The following is a 20,621-nucleotide window of genomic DNA, read 5'->3' as shown; positions in this document are numbered from 1 at the left end:
GCAACTGTAGAACCATGGTACCTTTGCATTGCCATAGCTTGCCATTAAATACAGATATAGCTGCTCCCATTGAGAAACTATGAGCTGAAAGGCGTCATCTGCCAATTCCCACTCTCCTGGGTTTAAGGCCCGCCTGCTGATAAAATCAGCCCTCACTTTGACCTTCCCAGTAAAGCGAAAGGGGGATAACACCTGAAGATGTTGCTCTGTTCATGCCATGAGAGCATCTCTCTCCACTGACACCTGATGACTTCTGGTTCTGTCCTGATGAGTTATGTAGGCAACCGCGTGACATTGTCTAGCATTACTCTCACCGCTCAGCAAACCATAGACACCCTAAGCGAACTGCATGGGCTTCCAAATGACTGATGTCCACTGTCATTCCTTGGCATTCCACCAATATTGCACCATTAACTCTTGAGCGTGAATCCCTCAAACCAGGAGGCTCGCATCTGTCATGAGCACCAGCCAGTCCAGTGTCTTTAAGGGCACTCCTTTCCTGAGATGGTCCCTTTGCAACCATCACTGAACTTGCTTGCTCACTTCCATCGGCAAGTGGAGCCTGTGTACTCCTGTGATTGTGGATTCCACCGTGAGAACACTGCACATGCATCCTCGTCCAGGGTACTACCTCTAATGTAGCTGCCATCGACCCAAGACCTGCAGATAAATCCACACTGTTGGATGAATGGCCATCCTCAAAGACTTACCTTGATTCACCAACTTCTGGATGCATTTCTCTTGCAGGAAAACTCTGCCCCGCTCCGAATCGAATTGTATTCCAGGGCCTGTGTCAGCTGTAAACTGCATTTCGCTAAGTTCACCATCCAGTCTAGCTCCTAAAGGAGGCAGATCACTTTGCAAGATGCCAATTCACTCTCTTCTGTGCTTTTGGATGCGGTCTAGAATGCCCTCCTTGTGCAGAGATGCCGCTACTACCACCATGACCTTGGAGAAGGTTCTGGGAACTGTTGCCAGACCGAACGGTAGAGCTTGAAATGGATAATGATGCCCTAGAACAGCAAAATGAAGAAACCCCTGATGCTCCTATTGAATAGGGATATGTAGATAAGCGTCTGTCAGATCAAAAGATGTAAGGAACTTCTCTTTCTGTCATAATTATGGAACATAAGGTTTCCATTCTGAAGCAAGTCATGCACAAATGCCTTTAGATCCAGGATCGGTTGGAAGGAACCCACTTCCTTCTTGGGAATGACAAAATAAATAGAATATTGCCTATTATTTTCCTGCGATTTGGAATTGGAATTACGTCCCTGGGGTCTATCTGCCTTTTCAAAGTAGTTTCCACTGCCACTCACTTTGCTAGCGAGTTGCATGGAGAGACCATAAAGGCATCTGGAGGGATTCAGAGAAATTCTAGAGCATAGCTGTCTCTTATTACATCCAGGACCCATTAGTCCATCGTGATTTGGGCCCACCTGTGACAAATGCGATACACACATCTGCCTCTCTCTCTAACTGGTGTACCCCGTATTTTGATTGAGAAGATTGAGATGCTCCTGTCCCAGAACCTTTGTCCTTATTTGGCTTCTTAGGCTAAAGACTGATCTTCCGAAGGGACGCGACTTCTGATTCACCACTCCTCTGTAATGGCAAAAACAATGGGAGTCCCTGGAGTGGCCTCTCGCCCCAAAAGAACACAATGTTGCTTTCTTGTCCTCTGGCAATTACAGAATCTTGGATTCACACCATCTATTCACCATCTACTCCAATTCACTCCTGAAAGAGAGAGAACCCTTAAGGGTAACCTTGCCAAATTTGATTTAGAAATTGTATCTGCTGACCAGTTCCACAGCAGGCATCTTGCTACTATCACAGGAGCTACACCTCTAGCTGCCATACACACCAAGTCACAGCCCACATCCATTAAAAATGCAGCTCATGGCTCCATCACCAGCCCGCTATCAGCTCCGACTCTTTGAGCCTCCTGAGAGAGACACAAACTTACTCGGACCACCAAGAGGTAGCAAGAAGCTATTTGAAAATTCACAGTCATCGCTTCAAACGCTTGCTTGAAGATAGCTTCAAACCTTCTATCCTGGGCATCCTTCAGAGCGGCTCCCAATTCGACCAGGATGGTGGTTCCCTTGGTTACAGCGCACACCAGGGTATCAGACTTCGGGAATTGCAACTGTTCCCTTGCCTTTGGATCCAAGGGGTACAGGCCTGCCAAGGAACGTCCACCTTTAAAACTGTTTTCCGGGGCATTCCATTCAAGGTCAATCAACTCCTGCACTGGTTCCAGGAGTGAAAAGAAACAGGACACCTGTGCAAGGTGACCAAGATAGGGGGTCTTTCTTCTGTACTCCTGTAGCGTCACCCCCGACTACTCAGAGCATTTTCATGGCAGATCTGGCAACTCGTCCTTGTGAAAAAAGTGGAGAAGAATCCAAATGGCTCCAGGTCAGGTGAAATTTCCCCTTCTTCCAGAGGTGTGGAATCCAAGTCACCCCCAGAATCATCCAATGGTTCACAATTCTCATCCTCTTCTACCTTGCCAGGGACAGCCTCTTTATGATACCTGCCCAACTTGGGCACCAAGTGGGAAGACCCATGACACATCCCCTCCTTATGGGGCTGTTTAGCCTCTGCGGGTCGCCCTTTCAGAAAGGCCTGTAACCTCTGGAAAAAACCCATCCAAGAGAAGGAGGCTGAAACCATATCAGAACCGAACATGGCACTCTCCAAAGCTCTGCCCAGGGCATGTCCCTCCCATTAGAAACAAGGGGAGAGGGGAACTGTCCATTGTATCACTTTCATTGGTAGGGGGATGTTCCAACAGTAGCAAAATCCTTGGGAGGCAAATTGCCTTGAGTCTCCAGAAAGCGCTGACAGAGGCGAAGTGAGAGCAATGGCTGGACTGCCTTTATAAGGCAAGCTGCACAAATAGAAAGATGCTTAAATTTTTTACCCTCCAGTGCCATTATCCTTCACCAAAAGGCCATTCTTCTGTCTACGCCATCTCCTGCACACACCCCAATTTGCGTGCAAATGTACCCGCGCAATTACGTGCTCACGTTTAGGTCACGGGCTTGTGTGCCTGGATGCCCCACTGCAAGTATTTTTGCTTGGAAGAAAATGCCCACTGCAGCTGAAGCGTTCACCAAGCAGCCAACCACAAGGACTTGCAACACAGGGCCTAGGAGCAAATAATGCCCTAACTGTAGAGACCGATGCCGCAAGAAGGCCACTCGCCTCCATTCTCCACTGATTCATCAGGGGTAGGTGTTAGCGCTGAAGGGGAGAAACGGCCCAGCAAGGAAAGGAGATCCTTTCCTTTACCTGAGCCTCAGCCCTCTTCGGCTGGGAAGCACAATCAGGCACAAGCCTTCACCCCCAAGCTCCTCCTTGTCATCAGATAATCTTTAGAGCTTAAATCTGGCCAGGCATTGAGGAACAACCGCTCAACTGAAGGTGAAACCAGTCTGGTGTCACCTCAGGAGCATAACCTCTTCTCTTTCCTTCTCTTCTTTTTCTTCCCCCCCCCAACATGAACAATTCCCACTAAGGAGATGAATGTCCATCATCTGCTGGAGACAGAGAATACTGGCAGGCTATCAGGGCAGGTCTATATGTCGGTGATGTCAGTGAGTCAGTTTATTCTGTCTCCATCTGTAAGTAGGAGTGCATAACCCCACCTGTGTGGACTGGCCTGCCTGCCTGAGTATAGAGGAAGGACATGATTTACTAAGGATTTTCTCCCATTATGTGTATGGGGAAAAATAGTTAGTAAATGAGGGCCTAAATCCATAATTTTTCAGCTACTCATGAATTATCAATCTTATTACAGATTTTAGTGTTTTATGCAAAAAGACTATTCCTTTTCCAAGTCCTCTGCTATGTAACTTAAGAAGGCATAAAATATAAGAAGCTCAAGTGCTGCTCCCTATGGCATCCAACTGCTTGGCTACCTTCAAAACTTCAAGAGAACTGTTGCTACAGCATGTGCCAAAGCTGTATCCATTGTCCCTAGCAGTCCTTGGACACTTTCATTAGAGAAATGATATCCCTAAACACTTTCTCTAAAGGAAGATGCTGAAGTTTGTAACCAAGAAGTAGAATTATTACAGCATTCAGAAAAATCACAAAAGTTAATTTTTAGCATGAAAACTATTTTTCTTAAAAGGGTATGTGGTAACAATAGGTGAACAGAACTTTTTGAATTGCTAATATTGAGAAATTGAATGTACTCTTAAAGCTTCATTTAATAGATAAAATTCAATATGGGGTAAATTCTGGTGCAATGCAGTGACTATATGCAGTGAACAAACAGTAATCCATTTTTCTTCCCTTTTATTACATTTAAATAGAACAATTCTTGCAATATACATACACATCACTAATGTAAGAAGTGCAGAGCTATTTTATCATTGCTTTGTTCATGTTGATGTGTCAATGGACAGGCAATATGTCACATTTTGTAACTAGCTATTTGACTTCATAAGAAATAAAAAGTTTTAAAAAAAGTTTAAAAAAGGGTACATGGTGTTATTTAGCAGTAGCTGCTTAGTTCAACATGTTACTTTAAGAACACAAGAAATGCACTAATTGCTTATTACCTGCTTGTGGACCTTTGTGAGTTGTTCGAGATTGTTCTCAAGGAAAGGAAATTTTCTGTTTCTGTGCAGCACTGCCTCCTGTGTCATCTGAATCCAACTCTGCACTCTGTAATCAAAAAAAAAAAACCAAGGAGATATTTAATCAGTAAGAATTCCTAGGATTTAGGAGCAGCAGGTCATGTCAGGCAAACCATTACCAGCATTTGAAAAACATCAATAGCAAACCTACTATGGCAAATATCAGTATATTTTATATGGATTGTTGATGCTTTTTATTCAGAAGCCTATAAAATGTTTATTTTTAAATGAAAGAAGATAAGGTGTAGAGACATTTATGAGTGGGTAAAGAACTGGCTGAAGTGGCAATAATTGTGGGTGATAATGCAGAAAAAAATAGACCAACTAACCTCAAACATGTAAAAAAAAATTAAGATCAAAGACGCTAGAATGATTTTAAATGATCTTCATATTAGGCATCATCAGTACTGAGTAAGCCGCTTACAACTCAGCGTTATATATAATCATGGGTCATTATTAATGTTCTCACAAAATCCATACCACAAAGTTCAAAATGAATATTTTTAGATTTTTTTTATGCAAGTAAAACCAATTTTCTCACTAGCAATTGCAAATAGATCAATTGTATCCAAAGCATAGAAAACAACAGAGATTGGAAACTTACTTTAGTGTGCTTCAGAATGTTACATGTCCACAGAGTCCATCCTCATGGGTTAAATATTGCTGTGGAATGGTTCCTTTTTATAAAATTGTTTTTCTTTTCAATATATTTTTTTTATTCAATTTTTGTTTTTTTGAATTCTTACGTCATTTTGATTGGCAGTCTGTCTGGTTCAAAAGGCGAGCCAGTTCCCAGAGCCGGAAACGAACGTCGTGGACATGCTTAACACACTGAAGCACACTAAAGTAAGTTTCCAATCTCTGTTTATTTTTTTTAATTATTTTTTGAAATGTTCCTATTCATTTTTATTTAATATAATACACTTCTTTCGGATGCATTTCGTTGGCCCCATGAAGGACTAGAGTCCGAAACACGTACCCACGTCAGGCACTGCTATTGGCGGCATTAATTGAACGATGACGATGTTACTTGCAATGCTCAGGGTTTAATTGGGCAACACTACCAGTTACACTTACAAACCGCAGTGGCGAAATTTGCAACGTTCTGTGGATGATTTAGTTATGGTACAAGTTGAGAAGTTTATTTTCCATGCTTTGGATACAATTGATTTTGAATTTTATGGATTATGTGAGGACATTAATAATGACCCATGATTATACATAAGGCTGAGTTGTAAAATGGCTACTTACTACCGATGATGCCTAGTATGAAGGTCATTTAAAATCATTCTAGCATCTTAATTTTTTTTTTTTTTTTACATGTTGAGGTTAAGCTGGTCTATTTTTTTCTGCATTGAGTGGTGAACTCTATTCTTCACTACCAATTTGGATATTCGTGGAGTTCTCGGTCCCAGATGATAATCAATGATATATGCCAACTGGTTCCAAGTTACAAGTGAAGTTCCATGGGGCTCTGTGATTGGGCTATTGTTAATAACTGTCAACAACTCAGAAAAGAATAAGAATCAAAAACCTGTCATTTGGAAGAGGACACCAAATTATGCCACACTGTAACATACTACAGAATTCCACTGATTTTATCAGTGGGCAAAGAAGTTGCAGATATGATTTAACATAGATAAGAAAGTAATGTACTTGGGGAAAAATAGGTAGATACAATATACTATGAATGGGACAGTACTTGCCGGGGGGGGGGGGGGGGGGGGGAGTGCGACATCTTAATTCCACCCCTTTCTCCCAATTTCATTGTGGGCTGACCGAAAGGGTAGCCTGCAGCAGGAGTGGCACGTCTCCAAAGGGGCATTTTAAAGGGGGAGGTGGTTTCACCCTTTGGGAAGTTCCTTAGGGTGTGCTTACGGGATGACTAGAGTTTACAGGCTGCTTCCTCTAGGAAGGTTGCATTGAATGGTAAGGTTTTTCATAGGTAGGGGTGGGGGTGGGGATTTGCTTGCTTTATTCATTTGTCCTGACTATTGAGGACTAGGGTTTTTTTTTAGTTTAATTCTCAGCTGATTCTTCTCCCAGTGACATTTAGTTGGGTGATTAATTATTGTTGAATTATATAGAAAAAACTGCTTAGCACAGTTTTGCTCTGCTAATAGTTTAATAAATGTTCTAAATAAAGCAAAATTGCTTAGCTGTAATAGGTGTTATCCCAGGACAGCAGGATGTAGTCCTCACATATGGGTGAAGTCACTGACGGAGCCCTATCATGGAAAACTTTGTCAAAGTTTCTAGAAGCTTTTGACTGGCACACTGAGCATGCCATGATCTCTTGAGCCACAGGGGTCGCCCTTCAGCCTTGTTTGTAGCAATAAGCGTTAGCAAAAAATAAAATAATAAAACGTTTCAGACCCAACTCCGTGGGGTGGCGGGTGGGTTTCGTGAGGACTACATCCTGCTGTCCTGGGATAACACCTATTACAGGTAAGCAATTTTGCTTTATCCCAGGACAAGCAGGATGATAGTCCTCACATATGAGTGATTAGCAAGCTACAGGCTGAGTCATCTTTGTGTTGGACCAACACAACAACTGGTGTACTGTTAGAAAAATGAGGCAGCCTGAAATCACAGCAGGTTTGGATGTGGAAGGAGTTGGGATTATACTGGAAATAAGTTCTTTAAAACAGATTGTCCAAGGCTGAATCTTGTCGTCCTTCTTGTCCAAGCAGTAATGGGCTGCAAATGTTGAAGAGAGCTCCAATGTTGCAGCCTTGCATATGTCAGCAACTGGTACAGAATGGTAGCGTGCTACTGAGGTTGCCATTGCTCTAATTAAGTGTGCCTTTACTCGTCTCTGGAGAGAAAGGCTTGCTTTTTCGTAGCAGAAGTCTATACAATCTGCTAGCCAGTTAGAGAGTGTTTATTTGCCCACTGCTTTACCCCGGTTTGTTTTTATCAAAAGAAACAGAGCTGGGTAGAGTCCCTATAGACCTTAGTGCGTTCTAGATAATATGCTAGCGTGCGTTTACAGTCTAAAGTGTTGTAAAAATCTTTTGCCTTGGTGCGAGTGAGGTCTGGGAAAGAATGTGGGCAAATTTATAGACTGATTCAGGTGGAAGTCAGTAACCACCTTGGGAAAGAATTTTGGGTGAGTACGGAGAACCACTCTGTCATGTAGGAACCTGGTATAGGGTGAGGTATGTTACAAGTGCTTGTAACTCACCCAACTCTTCTAGGCAGATGTAATAGCTACTAGGAAGAGAACTTTCCATGTAAGAAATTTAACATTGCATGAATCTATGGGCTCAAACAGGAGAACGCATGAGCCTTGCTAGTACCACATTATGTGACTTGGTGGCCGCAAAGGTGGGTTTAAGCCTGAAGTAAAACCTCTCATAAATCTACTGACAAGGGGTTGCGCTGATATCAGGGCATCTCCTACTCCCTTGTGGTAAGCTGAGATAGCACTCAGGTGTACCCTTACCGATGAAGTCTGTAGACCAGAGTCCTGAAAGATGCCAGAGATAGTCTAATAAAGACGATGTGGGGCAGGAAAAGGGGTCAATACTTTTCTGCGTGCACCACGTGGTGAATCTTATCCCTTTACAAAACGAGAGGATTTTCGTGTGGAAGGTTTTCGTGAAGCTAACAAGCACTTGAGAGACATTAGTTGAAAGATTGAGTAGTTGCAGGATCAAGCTTTCAACATCCAGGCTGTGAGAGATAGGATTTGAAGGTTGGGGTGGCCGCAACTTGCCCTGCTCTTGAGTTATGAGAGTGGGTGCTGTTCCCAGGCAAATTGGTTCTCTGATTAAGAAGTCACGGAGTATGGGAAACCATACTTGTCGAGGCCAATACTGGGCTATGAGTATCATTGACCCTTTGTCCTGTGCAAGCTTCACTAGAGTTTTGGTTATGAGCGGTATCGGGGGATAACGCGTATAGAAGACCTGAGTTCCAGGGGCAAGCAAAGGCGTCCAATGCTAACTGGTTTCTCTGTTTGTGCAGGGAGCAGAATCTGTCCACTTGTGATTCAGTTCGGATGCAAAGAGGTCCATTGTTTGGCTGACCCCAACGTTGGAATATCCTGGTCGCTACTAAAGGATCCAGGGACCACTTGTGGGTTGGAACTGATGACTGAGACGTCTGCAACTACATTGTGTAGCCTGCCAGATAAGTGACCCGGAGAAACATGGAATGTGTCAAGGCCCAGTCCCAAATTTGTGCGGCTTCTTGGCAAAGGAGATAAGAACCCGTACCTCCTTGTTTGTTCAGGTACCACATGGCAACTGTGTTGTCTGTTTGTATTAGAACAGTCTTGTGGTGAAAGGCAGTCCTTGAACACATAGAGAGCATAACATATAGCTCAAAGCTCCAAGAAGTAGATTTGGAAAGTTGCTTCCAGTTTGTCAAGTACCTTGAGTCTGAAGACTTTCTATATGTGCTCCCCAAACCTAAGGTGGATGCATCTGTAGTTAAGGTTATTTGTGGAACTGGGTTGCTGGAAAGGTAGGCATGTGAGCAAGTTGTTCGTGTTCGCCCAGAGGATAGATGAACGTAACTGGTGAATTATTTGAATTGGAGAAGACAGTGGTTGAATGGCTTGGAGCCACTGAGATTTCAATGTCCATTGCGTTATTCTCATGGCTAATCTGGCCATAGGAGTGACATGGACTGTGGAAGCCATGTGGCCGAGCAGAGTTAGGAACTAATGGGCCGTCGCTGTTGGCTTTGTGTGCAGAGAGTTCACTAATTTGGAGTGTGTCTGTGTGTATTTTGGGAGCAAGGCTTTGGATGTGGTGGTGTTCAATTCTGCTCCGATGAACTGAAGGCGGCGAGATGGTACAAAGTGGGATTTTTGGTAGTTGATTAGAAATCCCGAGTGAAGCAGATTGATTGTGTGCTTGAGCGAGTTGAGAGCTCATTGTCTGATTGGCTCTTGATGAGCTAGTCGTCTAGATAAGGAAACATGTATGCTTTCTTTGCATAGATGGGCCGCTGCCACTGCTAGGCACTTTGTGATTACTCGGGGTGAGGAGGCAAGTCCAAATGGCAGTACCTGGTATTGAAAGTGTTGATGACCCACCAGGAAGCGCAGGAACTTGCGATGAGGGGGAAATATTGGAATGTGAGCGTAAGCGTCTTGAAGATCCAGAGAACAGAGCCAATCTCCTGTCTGAAGAAGGAGAAGCATGGTGCCTAAGGATACCATTCTGAACTTTTCTTTCTGTAGAAATTTAGTTGAGTTTTCGGAGGTCTAAGATGGGACTTAGGCCTCCCGTTTTCTCTGGAATGAGAAAATAGCAGGAGTAGAATCCTCTGCCCTCTTGAGGTCAGGGAACTGGTTCCACGGCCCTGGCTCTCAGGAGGGTGGATAATTCTGTTTGTAGAAGATTGGAATGATATTTTTGTACCCAAAGCGAACTTGGTGGAGAGTGGTTGGGTACTGTGAGAAAATCCAGATGGTAACCTTGAGTGATAATGGATAGAACCCATTGATCTGTTGTAATGTTTGACCAATTGGGTAGAAAGGAGATCCGACCTCCCAATGGTAGATCCGGGATCGGATTGGTGGAGTGGCTGCTATCCTCTGGCAGGTTTTCAAAATCCCAATGCTGGGCCTGCCTGAAGAGGAGGAGGTGCCCTTGGTTGCCTGGATTGACCTCTCTGTGATGGTCTTGATGTCCTACCATGAGGTGCTGGAGGATAGTATCTTCATGGTTTGTAATATGATTTCCTGGTGTCCTTTCTGGCCGTGCGCCGTGCAGAAGAGGGTGTCTCTGCTGGAACAGCGGAGAGTTGGCGCAGAGTTTCAGAATGTTCCTTTGGCTGTGCCACAGTATCTTGTACCTTTTCTCCAAAAAGGTTGTCTCCAGTACAAAGCAGGTCTGCCAATTTTTCTTGAACCACAGGCCTGAGGGTCAGAAGCCTTTAGCCAAGCCCATCTGCGGGCACTAATTCCTGTTGCAGCCATTCTGGAAGATGTTTCAAAGCTGTCAAAGGCTGCACGGACTTCGTGTTTACCTGCCTCTAGGCCCTTATAAATGATGTTATTAAAGGAATCTTGGTGTTGCTGAGGTAGAGATTCAGATAATTCCTGCATTTGCTTCCATAAATTGCACTAGTATTGAGTCATATATAACTGATATGATGCAATTCTGGAGACTAGCATGGAACCTTGGAACATTTTCCGGCCACGAGTATCTAGGAATTTCTGCTCCTTGCCAGGAAGCATAGACTAGTGTGGGTGGATTCTCTGACTTCTTTTGGGCAGATTCCACAACTACAGATTGGTGCAGGAGTTGAGGTTTTTGAAAACCTGGTATATGTTGAACCAGGTTTGTGGCATCAGTCTGCTTGTTCACTGGTGGAATTGAACAAGGATGCTCCCACAGTCTATGCTGGAGATCAACGAGGACTTCATGTACTGGTATTGCAAGTACCTCCTTAGGAGGATCTACAAATTGCAAGACTTCCAGGGTTTTCTGTCTCGTGTCCTCTTCAGCTACCAACGGGAAAGGAACGGTATCTGACATCTCCTTTACAAAATTGGAAAAGGAGAGGTCCTCCGGTGAAGACTTCCTCCTTTCTTCCGGTGGGGATGGGTCCAATAAAATATCCTCCGATGAAGAATCGATGTCTCCTTCGTCCCATGTATCTGATGAATGACGTCGTGGAGAAGTGGAGTGAGGTATGAAACTTGGCATCGAAGGTATCGATGGTTTCATCAGTGGAATTAATGGAACCGATGGAGAAAATGGGTACCTTGGATGAGAAATCCCCGATAGTCCCGGAATAGCTCAGGCATCCGGCGAAGTCCCCGAGGCGCTAATCTTCCCTGGGCTCGGGGATTGGTGACTTCGTGCCCGATAGTAGCGGCTGCATTGGGAGGGCACTGAGTAAGGCATCGAGCTTAGCGAGCATCGTTGTGAAGAGGGAGAGGTTCCGGCGTGGGCACCGGTGCAGGCATCAGTCCAGTGATGGTATGGTTGGATAACTCGCAGAGCGTCCCTAACTGCTTGGTGGATGAAAACAGTCCAGTTCCTTCCATATAGCTGGTGAGGTCAGAACAGCTATAGGGGGTTGAAAGAGAAAGCGGAACCGGCTCTTCCACAGATCCATGTGGTGGCTCGGTACTCGGCACAGATATCGGTGGGGATTGCCTAGGACTGAGAGGCATCAAGGTGTCGATGGCTGTTCTACTCGAGCCTTTTTCGGTGGCGGCTCCAAGGGTATCGAGGGTGGTCCAGTAATCGATCCGACATCGGGAGTAGAAGTCAGTCGGTGGTAGCGATGTTTTTCGCGATGCTCGGTACCTTTTTTCTCGAGCCCAGAGGTCGATTTTATCGATGACCGAGATGGAGTCGGGGACGGACGGTCACCGCTTCCATCGGGAAGTTGCTTGGTTCTAATTACTAACTTTTTGGCCGTTCCCGCTGGAGACAACTGTGTCTGTGTCAATGGTAGTAATTGAATATGAAAGATGTTCCATCTTTTCCAGCCGGGCCCGTCTGCCTTTGGCCGTCATCTCGGCACATTGTGGACATGTTGATACGCTATGTCCCTCGCCCAAACATAGGACACTCGACATGTGGGTTGGTGATGGACATCATGCGAGGGCAATTTGGGCATTTTTTTTTGTATTTAAAGATTTTATTGTCAATCAGTGCAAAACGTAATACAACATATCAGGATACAAAAAACATGAAGCATAAACCAGAACAATAAGTGCACCTTGGTAGTAACCGCGAACTTCTAGATAAAACAATACTTAACCAAGATTGACCAGTTTGTCAGTTATACACTCACCCCATCCCATTCGTCCCTCCCCCCACCCCCCCTTATATTTGGGCATTTTTTTAAACCCGGTTGCCATTGTGAAGGCCAGGCAGCCGTCGACGGCCTAACAAGAAAAAATTTTGAAACGGTATCGACCAGAGCAAAAATTAGTACTCACCAATAGGTGGAGATGGGAGACCCCTATGTAGGGGATTAAATTTGAGAATTTTTAAACTTTTTCCATAAGGAAAATAATTGTGTGAGGAATCACACAGGGCTCCTTCACCGCGAGGCTAACTGCAGCGCGGAAAAAAGAAGACTGTGGCTCGAGGGATCATGGCATGCTAGGCATGTTCAGTGGGCTCAGTGTGCCAGTCAAAAGTTTCTAGAAACTTTGACAGAAAGTTTTCTGTGATAGGGATCCATCCAGTGATATCACCCATATGTGAGGACTATCATCCTGCTTGTCCTGGGATAAATAGAAATAATTTGGATTTGATTCATATTTCATTTCTATCTTTAAATTGTATTTTACTATGTTGTATTTAGATTTACGAAATTATATTTGTATATGTTGTATGCCACTTAGGATGGTACTATGGGGCTGGAAAGCCAGAATACAATTGTAAGATTAGATTAGCAGTTCCAAACCTGACTGGGGGACCCCCACCTGTCAGGATTTCAGTATATTCATAATGAATATGCATGAGAGAGAGTTGTATGCACTTCCTCCATCGCATGCAAATTTATCTCATGCATATTCAATGTGGATATCCTGAAAACCTGACTGGCGGGGGTCCCCGGACAGGTTTGGGAACCACTGGATTAGATTATCCAAATGCTGGAAAGTAAATGGGTCAAACTAAGTGTGAAGATTTATAGGAAATTAAAAACTATCCAAACTCAGGCTGCTTTCCTCATAGAAAAAACTACTGAGAGAATATGGGGCATCAAGGGCCTTATAGGGATCTCACAAGATATCTTTTAACTCTGAAGCAACAATAAAAATAACAAAACAAAAAAAAACCCCCAGAAAGGCAGCTTCCTAAGGCTAAGATGACATTTTTCAGCCTTCAGGAGAAAGGATTCTTCACTTAAACAAGGAGCTCCATGCAGCTGGAACATGTGCATCTGTGAATATACATGGATTAAAAAATATATAAAATACCCACACCCCCATCAAAATCCTTGGAGACTCAGATATCAACCTAATAAATGAAGGTTGACCGATGTGCCGCAAATGCGCAGTAGAGAGCAGCTCTACCGCGCATGTGCGGGCGAGCACGTCGGTCTCAGCCAGCGTCAGAAAAAAAAAAACATGGCGGCGTCGGGTGGCAGCGGCGGCGGCAGCGGCGGCCAGTAGCAAAGGAGGGAGGAGAGAGAGAGAGGGAGGGACGGAGTGAGAGGGAGGGAGGGAGGGAGTGAGTGAGAGGGAGGGACTGAGTGAGAGGGAGGGAGGGACTGAGGGAGGGGGAGGGAGGGACTGAGTGAGAGTGAGGGAGGGGGAGGGACTGAGTGAGAGGGAGGGAGGGGGAGGGACTGAGTGAGAGGGAGGGAGGGGGAGGGACTGAGTGAGAGGGAGGGAGAAGTGGGTGAGTGTGTGGGAGGGAGGTAGGGGGTGGGGAAAGAGTGAGGGGAGAGGGAGAATGAGGGAGAGGTGAGAGACAGGGATGTGAGTAAGTGGAAGGGGGAGAGGGAGAGGTGAAAGACAGGGATGTAAGTAAGTGGAAGGGTAAGAAGTTGTGGAGCAGAGAAAAAGGGAGTGGAGGAGGGCTGAGGGGGAGGGGATGGGATTGAGAGAGGGTGGGGAGTGACTGAGGGAAGGGGAGAGAGGTGGGAGTGACTGAGGGAAGGGGAGGGAAGTGAGAGTGAGGGGAAGGAGGCAGTGGGAGACAAAGGGTGAGTAAGACTGAGTGGAGGGAAGGGGAGGAGTGAACGAGGGGAAGGGGGAGAGAGGGAGAAAAAGTGTAGAAGGGTGCTGTGTTAGAAAATGGACTGAAAACAAAATGTAATGTAGCCCGTTTTAACGGGCTTAACGGCTTGTCCTACATAAATCATAAACCTAAACCTAGTTGGTGCAGACAGAATACTCAAAAGTTATTAAGAGGACACACAGATTTCATAAACCCTTTTTCCTTTGAAAAGCAAGCTAAAAATGCTGCATCTATATAACTTTGTGCCAGTGGAGACACTGATAGCAACACTAATTTCAAAGAAAATCATTTTCAGAGAAAAATGATAGATAGGATTAATATACTTGTATTCTACAGAAGTATTATTCACTCCCATTCTTCGAGAGGCAAAGAAAAGGTTGGGTTTTTAAAACCATCTCTAATGAAAGCAGAATTGCTTACTTGTGACAGGTGTTCTCCTAGGACAGCAGGATGTTAGTCCTCACATAAGGAGCCCGGGCCGGAACTCTGATCTCAAAGATTCTAGAACATGCCCTACTAAGCATGTGCAGCTGTAGTCATCTCCCTGCCCCTTAGGCAGAGTCCCTCAGTCCATGATATAGATAATACATGGAGAAACCAACTTCAAGGGGAGATGGGTGGTTGGGGATGAGCGATGGGTATACATGCCAGAGCATGCTCAGAGAGGCTCAGTCAAAGTTCTAGAAACTTTGACAAAAGTTTTCCGTGCCGGGCTCCATCAGATGATGTCACCCATATGTGAGGACTGCCATCCTGCTTGTCCTTGAAGAAGACAATTTGCATAAAAGTACTCTGTGTTGTGTGACACTGAAATAGGTGTGAGGTTGGAAAAGAGTGGCAGGTGTGCAAAGGCAAAAGAACTCAAGTTTCAACAAACAGTAAGGAGAAATAGCTGAAGCAAATATACCATCTGGCTAGTATTCTCTTGCATGTAAGTCCCTGTAAAAATTAATGTTATATGCACTTCTGGGTACAGTCTCCACACATATACCTTTCTACTTGCTATTATTGCAAGGTTGCCTTCCAAAAAAAAAAAGAAAAAAATTACAAAACGGAAAATGGCTCGCTGCCAACAAAAATAAAAGTTGTTTGCCTATTGGCAATGTTTTCATTTTTTTTTATTCTCTTTTTTGATGAATGCAACCAGTAGCTAAGAATTCCTATCTGTAAGGACTGCACATCCTACTTATTCTTGGAGAAAGCAAAGTTGCTTACCTGTAACAAGTGTTCTCTGAGCAGCACAGAACTCTCCCACTCCACAAGGAGTTATTTTCTCCTAAATTGTAGCTATAAACTAAACTATGAACACAGGACGACCTGCACAAGCTCATGCTCAGTACAGCATTTTAGAAAGCTCTAGTAACTTAGTTATTACGGCTCCCACCTGAGCTCCATCTGATGACATCTATCATCAGATGGAGCCTGGCCCAGAACTTTGGTCTCAACGATTCTAGAGCTTTCAAACATGCCCTACTGAGCATGTGCGGCTGTAATTATCACCTTGCCCCCTAGGCAGAGTCCCTCAGTCCATGATATAGCTAACACATGGAGAAACCAACTTCAAGGAGAGATGGGTGGTTTTTGTGACATCCTGCTGTTCTCGGAGAACACTTGTTACAGGTAACCAAATCTACTTTCTATGAGGTCAAGCAGGATAACCGCCCTCACACATGGGTGATTCCCAAGCTATAGGCTGCCTGCAAAGGACAAAGCAGGGAACCTCATAGTGCTGAAAGTACCACCTTTCTCCCATTTGCCTGCGAGACAGCTGACCCCAAAACAGGCTAGATGGGGAAAAAATTGGGTTCTACAAAAGAAAACTATAGATCAGACTCAGACACAGATACTCGATGCATAGCAGAGGCACCTAAGGCAGAGGCGTGATGCGAAGTTCAGTGAGAAGCATACTTTGCATCACGGGACTATTACAGTTAGGGTTTGGAACAGCGAACCCGGACAAAGTGGGTCTAGAACCTCCTGGATTCAGGAAAAGGCCTAGAGAAACAACCAAGAGAAGAACTCTTGGACAAAGACCTCACACTTTCATTTGGTGTCAAACGACAACTGAAAAACCAACTGAGGCCAGAAAGCCCTACAGAAAGAATATGCGGGCCACTAGCATCTGAAGGACATAATGCACTTGCAGAATAGGCACAATACGCAGAAAATCCAAGCAACACTTAGAAGCAGCAGCAACAGCGGCCAAGTCTGTGGCTTACCTTACCTGCCAAAGTACCAGATAGATCTGACCACCCAGGACAGAGGTCAAGAGTGTCAGGGGATGAAAGGCAATCCCTGAAATGGGTTTGCTATCCTAAAAACCCCCAAGCAGAGAGTTAAGCTAAGCCTGAAGCTCACCTATGCTCACCCTGCCAAGGGTAAGCCTATCCATTTCGCCCACAGGATAGCTCAGGTGAGCAGGGAGGCACTTTAGTCAACCCAGTGAAGTATGAAAAACTAAAGGCAGTACTGGCCAGAACTTGGCGAAAAAACTGGGAAAAGGTGGTGTACTGTTCTTTGCAGGCATACAATAAGATATACCACGAATGTCCTAGCTCCCCCCCCTCCCCCAAAATGCTGACTGGAAATCAGAAGGCACAAAGAACAAACTGAGATCGACCCTGGGGCTGCAGGAATAAGAAAAAGCCACTAGGCTGTATTTATCAACCCCAACCAAACATCTCACTGCTGATTGCAATAGGGAGTTACCCCCACCCCACCCCCTCCCAGGGTAGACCTCTCAGCATGATAGGAATAGCTGAAACTGAGAGCGAACTTCCTAGGAACAAAATCCACCAAGAGAAAGAAAGCAGGGATGCCACCAGTACGAACCCTGGTAGAGGCAGGATTCATTTACTGCTCTGGCAATCCAAAGGGTACCAGGGCAGGGTCGGTCTGATCTCAGAAGACAACGCCCAACAACCTGGCCTAGCTATCCGTACCCAAGGCCATAATTTCGTATACTTTCCCCAAGGAATCATGAGGTCCAGTAAATGGAATAATGGTTGCATGAACCAGGATTTCCCTGCCCACAGACAGGGTTATGCCTAAAAGGGGCACGTATAGCTCGCAAGCCACTGCAACAAAAGTGTAGCACCTCTGTTGAGGGGTCCCCCATTCCCTAACTCACACAGCGAGGACATGGCATACCTGCCAACTGGGATGCAAATAGACCACAACCCTCCTCACAGGACAGAGACACTTGAGGTAGGTGCCGCTACGGCTCATAGCCTTCAGGTCGATGCCATTCTTCTGGTGCATCGAGAGCCCATGGCTTTGACTGTGCCTCACTGAGCATGCCATGCGGGGTCCCTTCAGTCTCATTTCTTAGTATAATAAAAAGAAGCCAACTCCAAAGTGAAGTTGGCAGGTTTTGTGAGCACTGAGATCTTGCTGTCCTTGAAGAACACCTGTCACAGACAAGCAACTCTACTTTATCAGAGGACAAGCAGAAAGGCAGTCCTCACATGTGGGGAATCCCTAGTTACAGGCTGCCTCGAACTAAAAAAGGGTGAACAAAATATGGCAAAATCCCCAAAAGGAACAGGATTAAAAGCAACCATGACTGGTGGGCTCCAAGGAAAAGAAGAGACTGAAGGAGTGCCATGTGGATGTGTGATATAATGGAATGCCAGGCATGCTCAGCGAGGCACTTCTAAAAACAATATACAAGTTTCAGGATGAGCTCCATTAGATATCATCCACATGCGAAGACAAGCAAGGACTGCTTGTCCTTGGAGAAATATTTATACATTTCTACAGCATAAGGAAAAACACAGTATGAAAACCAGAAAAAAAAACCCAAAACTGTATTTGAGTAAGCATTGTACCTTTTTAACTCTAGTTGCCAAATCCTGTACAAAGAGTTTCCTGAGATTATGCAGCGTTTGAAGTTCTTTTGCCTAAAACAAATAAATAACACTTGGCCTTACATTTTCTTGATTCTTTTTTTTTTTTTAAGTATGTATAAAATACATTTTAATGGCTTGCTTACCACAGTTTCTTCCAAACCTTTTAGATCCTGCCTTGCCTGTTCTCTTCTGTCCTGCATAACCCTACAGATTAAAACAAAATTATTTTTTACTATAATTTGTTTAAACCGTACCCATTTACAATGTTTTCATTCATGTAGGTGGGCTTCATTCACCAGAAAAACTTGTTCTAGTTAAATGGATTGGCAGATTCTGGATCTTCTGGCACAAACAGAAAATACATACTTATGAAATGATGTGAACTAAATCCTCAATTTTGATAAACAAAATTGTGTCTTAACACTTTCAAAAATTTATATATCTCAGGAACAATATAACTTCAGAAGAAGGAAGAGGGGATCAGAGAAGGCTCATAAAATCAGCATCATCTACAGAACTTAATTTATAGATATGGACAAATGCCCATAGCACCAAGTCCAACGTGGAAGTCATGGAGCCAGCACCTGCAAATGATTCCAGATCCTGGGCACCGAGAGGCACAACAGGCAAGTCACAACTGCAACTTCACCACTCTGTCCAGAGTCAAGAACACCCTGCAAGCATGCTCCCAGGTACTCCAATGACTGGGTCGGCACTAGATGACTCTTTGACAGGTTTATTACCCAGCCCAGCAGCTGTAACCTCTTCAGACCCACCGAATTGACTGAAAGCATTCCTCCTCAGATTTCGCTCGGATGAGCCAGTCGTCCCGGTAAGGATGAACTAAGATCCCCTCCCTTCTCAGGGCCGCCACCACCACCATTCATGAAAGTTTGCGGCGCTGTCACTAGCCTGAAAGGGAAAGCCCAAAGCTGGAAGTGCTGCCCTAACACCATGTACCTCAGAAACTTGACGCTCCACAAATATGGCAATATGTAGATAGGCCTCTTCAGGTCCAATGATGCCAGAAACTCCCCTTTATGGACCGCTATCACCATTCGCAATGTTTTCTTGCGAAAACATGGAACCCGCAGTGCCAAACTGACTTTCTGGAGATCCAGAATGGGCCTAAATGTGCCGTCCTTTTAAGGAACCATGAAATAAATTGAGAACCTCCCCCCTGTCCCTGCTTGGCCAGTTGCTTCTTTGCAACTGGAGCAGTGTACTTTGCACTGCCTCTCGCTTGCTTTGGGACGAGCAGTGAGACTCCAGGAAAACATTTCTGACTGGGTGCGAAAATTCTAAGGCAAAACTGTCTCTGATCACGTCCAGGAACCATTGATCCAACATGACCTTGATCCACGTCCCGTAAAAATGGGCTAATCTTCCCCCCACGGCTTCTGGGGTGGAGTGGACCGTTCTGACTTCATTGAGGAGACCTTCCTCCTCCAGCTCCCTGACGACTCCCTAGGTGGTCTGCAGGCACTTCAAAAGGACTGCTGTCTTCTCAAGATCTGCTTCTGTCCCAAACCTGAAGAACTCTTGCTGGAGCAAAACCTCCTCGGATCCCTAACATGGGAACGGGGCTGAAAACTCTTCTTGCTACTCTTTTTATCCTCCGGCAATCTATTTCCCTTTGATCCCCCCAGATGTTTCATCAGCTGGTTCAAATCCTCCCCGAACAAAAGCTTCCCCTTAAAGGGAAGATTACAGAACTGGGACTTGGACCACTTATCTGCTAACCAATTCCACAATCAAAAAAGCTAGCGAGCCGCAATTGCCAAAACCATACTTCTGGCAAGCTTGTGAACCAGATCATACAGCACATGCGCTACATACCTCAACCACAGAAAATACGTAGTAAAAATTGAAAACAATGAATCCTCACATATCCCTCTCACTCAAGGCGTCCCCCAAGGATCTTCTTTATCCTCCACCCTCTTCACCATTTATCTCCTGCCTCTCTGCCACCTCCTCTCTGACCTCGGCCTGCAGTTCTTTCTATATGCAGACGATGTCCAAATTCTCATCCCCATAACAAAGTCCCTCAATGAATCCCTGCAATTCTGGGACTCCTGCCTTGCGTCCATCAATTCCCTGCTATCCAACCTTCAGCTCGCACTAAATACCTCAAACTGAAATCCTCTTAATCTCCAATCAACATGACCTTATCTCCCAAGCCACCTCCCTCAATTCTTCCATTAATAACACCACCTTGCCCTCAGTCAGAGACCTAGGTGTCGTCTTAGACCAACATCTAAATTTCAAACCCCACATCAACACACTCCTAAAAGGGGGTTTCTTTAAACTTAACATTCTTAAAAAGCTTAAACCCCTCCTGCATGCCCCAGACTTCCGCCTAGTACTCCAGACCACACTCCTATCTAAACTTGATTACTGTAACTCCATCCTCTGGGCCTTCCCACATCCTCTAT

The 20,621-nt window shown here is 44.9% G+C and overlaps 1 protein-coding gene across 1 annotated transcript in view; it reads right to left on the bottom strand.

Annotated features, from left to right (window-relative positions):
- The window catches only part of KIF5B (kinesin family member 5B), a 205,228-nt gene that overhangs the window by 25,964 nt on the left and 158,643 nt on the right, over positions 1 to 20,621 (bottom strand). Inside the window, 4 exon segments of the mRNA XM_029588587.1 lie at positions 4,581 to 4,625; positions 4,627 to 4,686; positions 18,166 to 18,237; positions 18,330 to 18,390. Of these exon segments, the coding sequence (XP_029444447.1) occupies positions 4,581 to 4,625; positions 4,627 to 4,686; positions 18,166 to 18,237; positions 18,330 to 18,390 (238 nt within the window).

Source organism: Rhinatrema bivittatum, chromosome 2, assembly GCF_901001135.1.
Source record: "Rhinatrema bivittatum chromosome 2, aRhiBiv1.1, whole genome shotgun sequence".
NCBI classification, from domain to species: Eukaryota; Metazoa; Chordata; class Amphibia; order Gymnophiona; family Rhinatrematidae; genus Rhinatrema; species Rhinatrema bivittatum.
The sequence above is the reverse complement of the archived record's forward strand: the minus strand, read 5'-3'. Positions and strand labels throughout refer to the sequence as shown.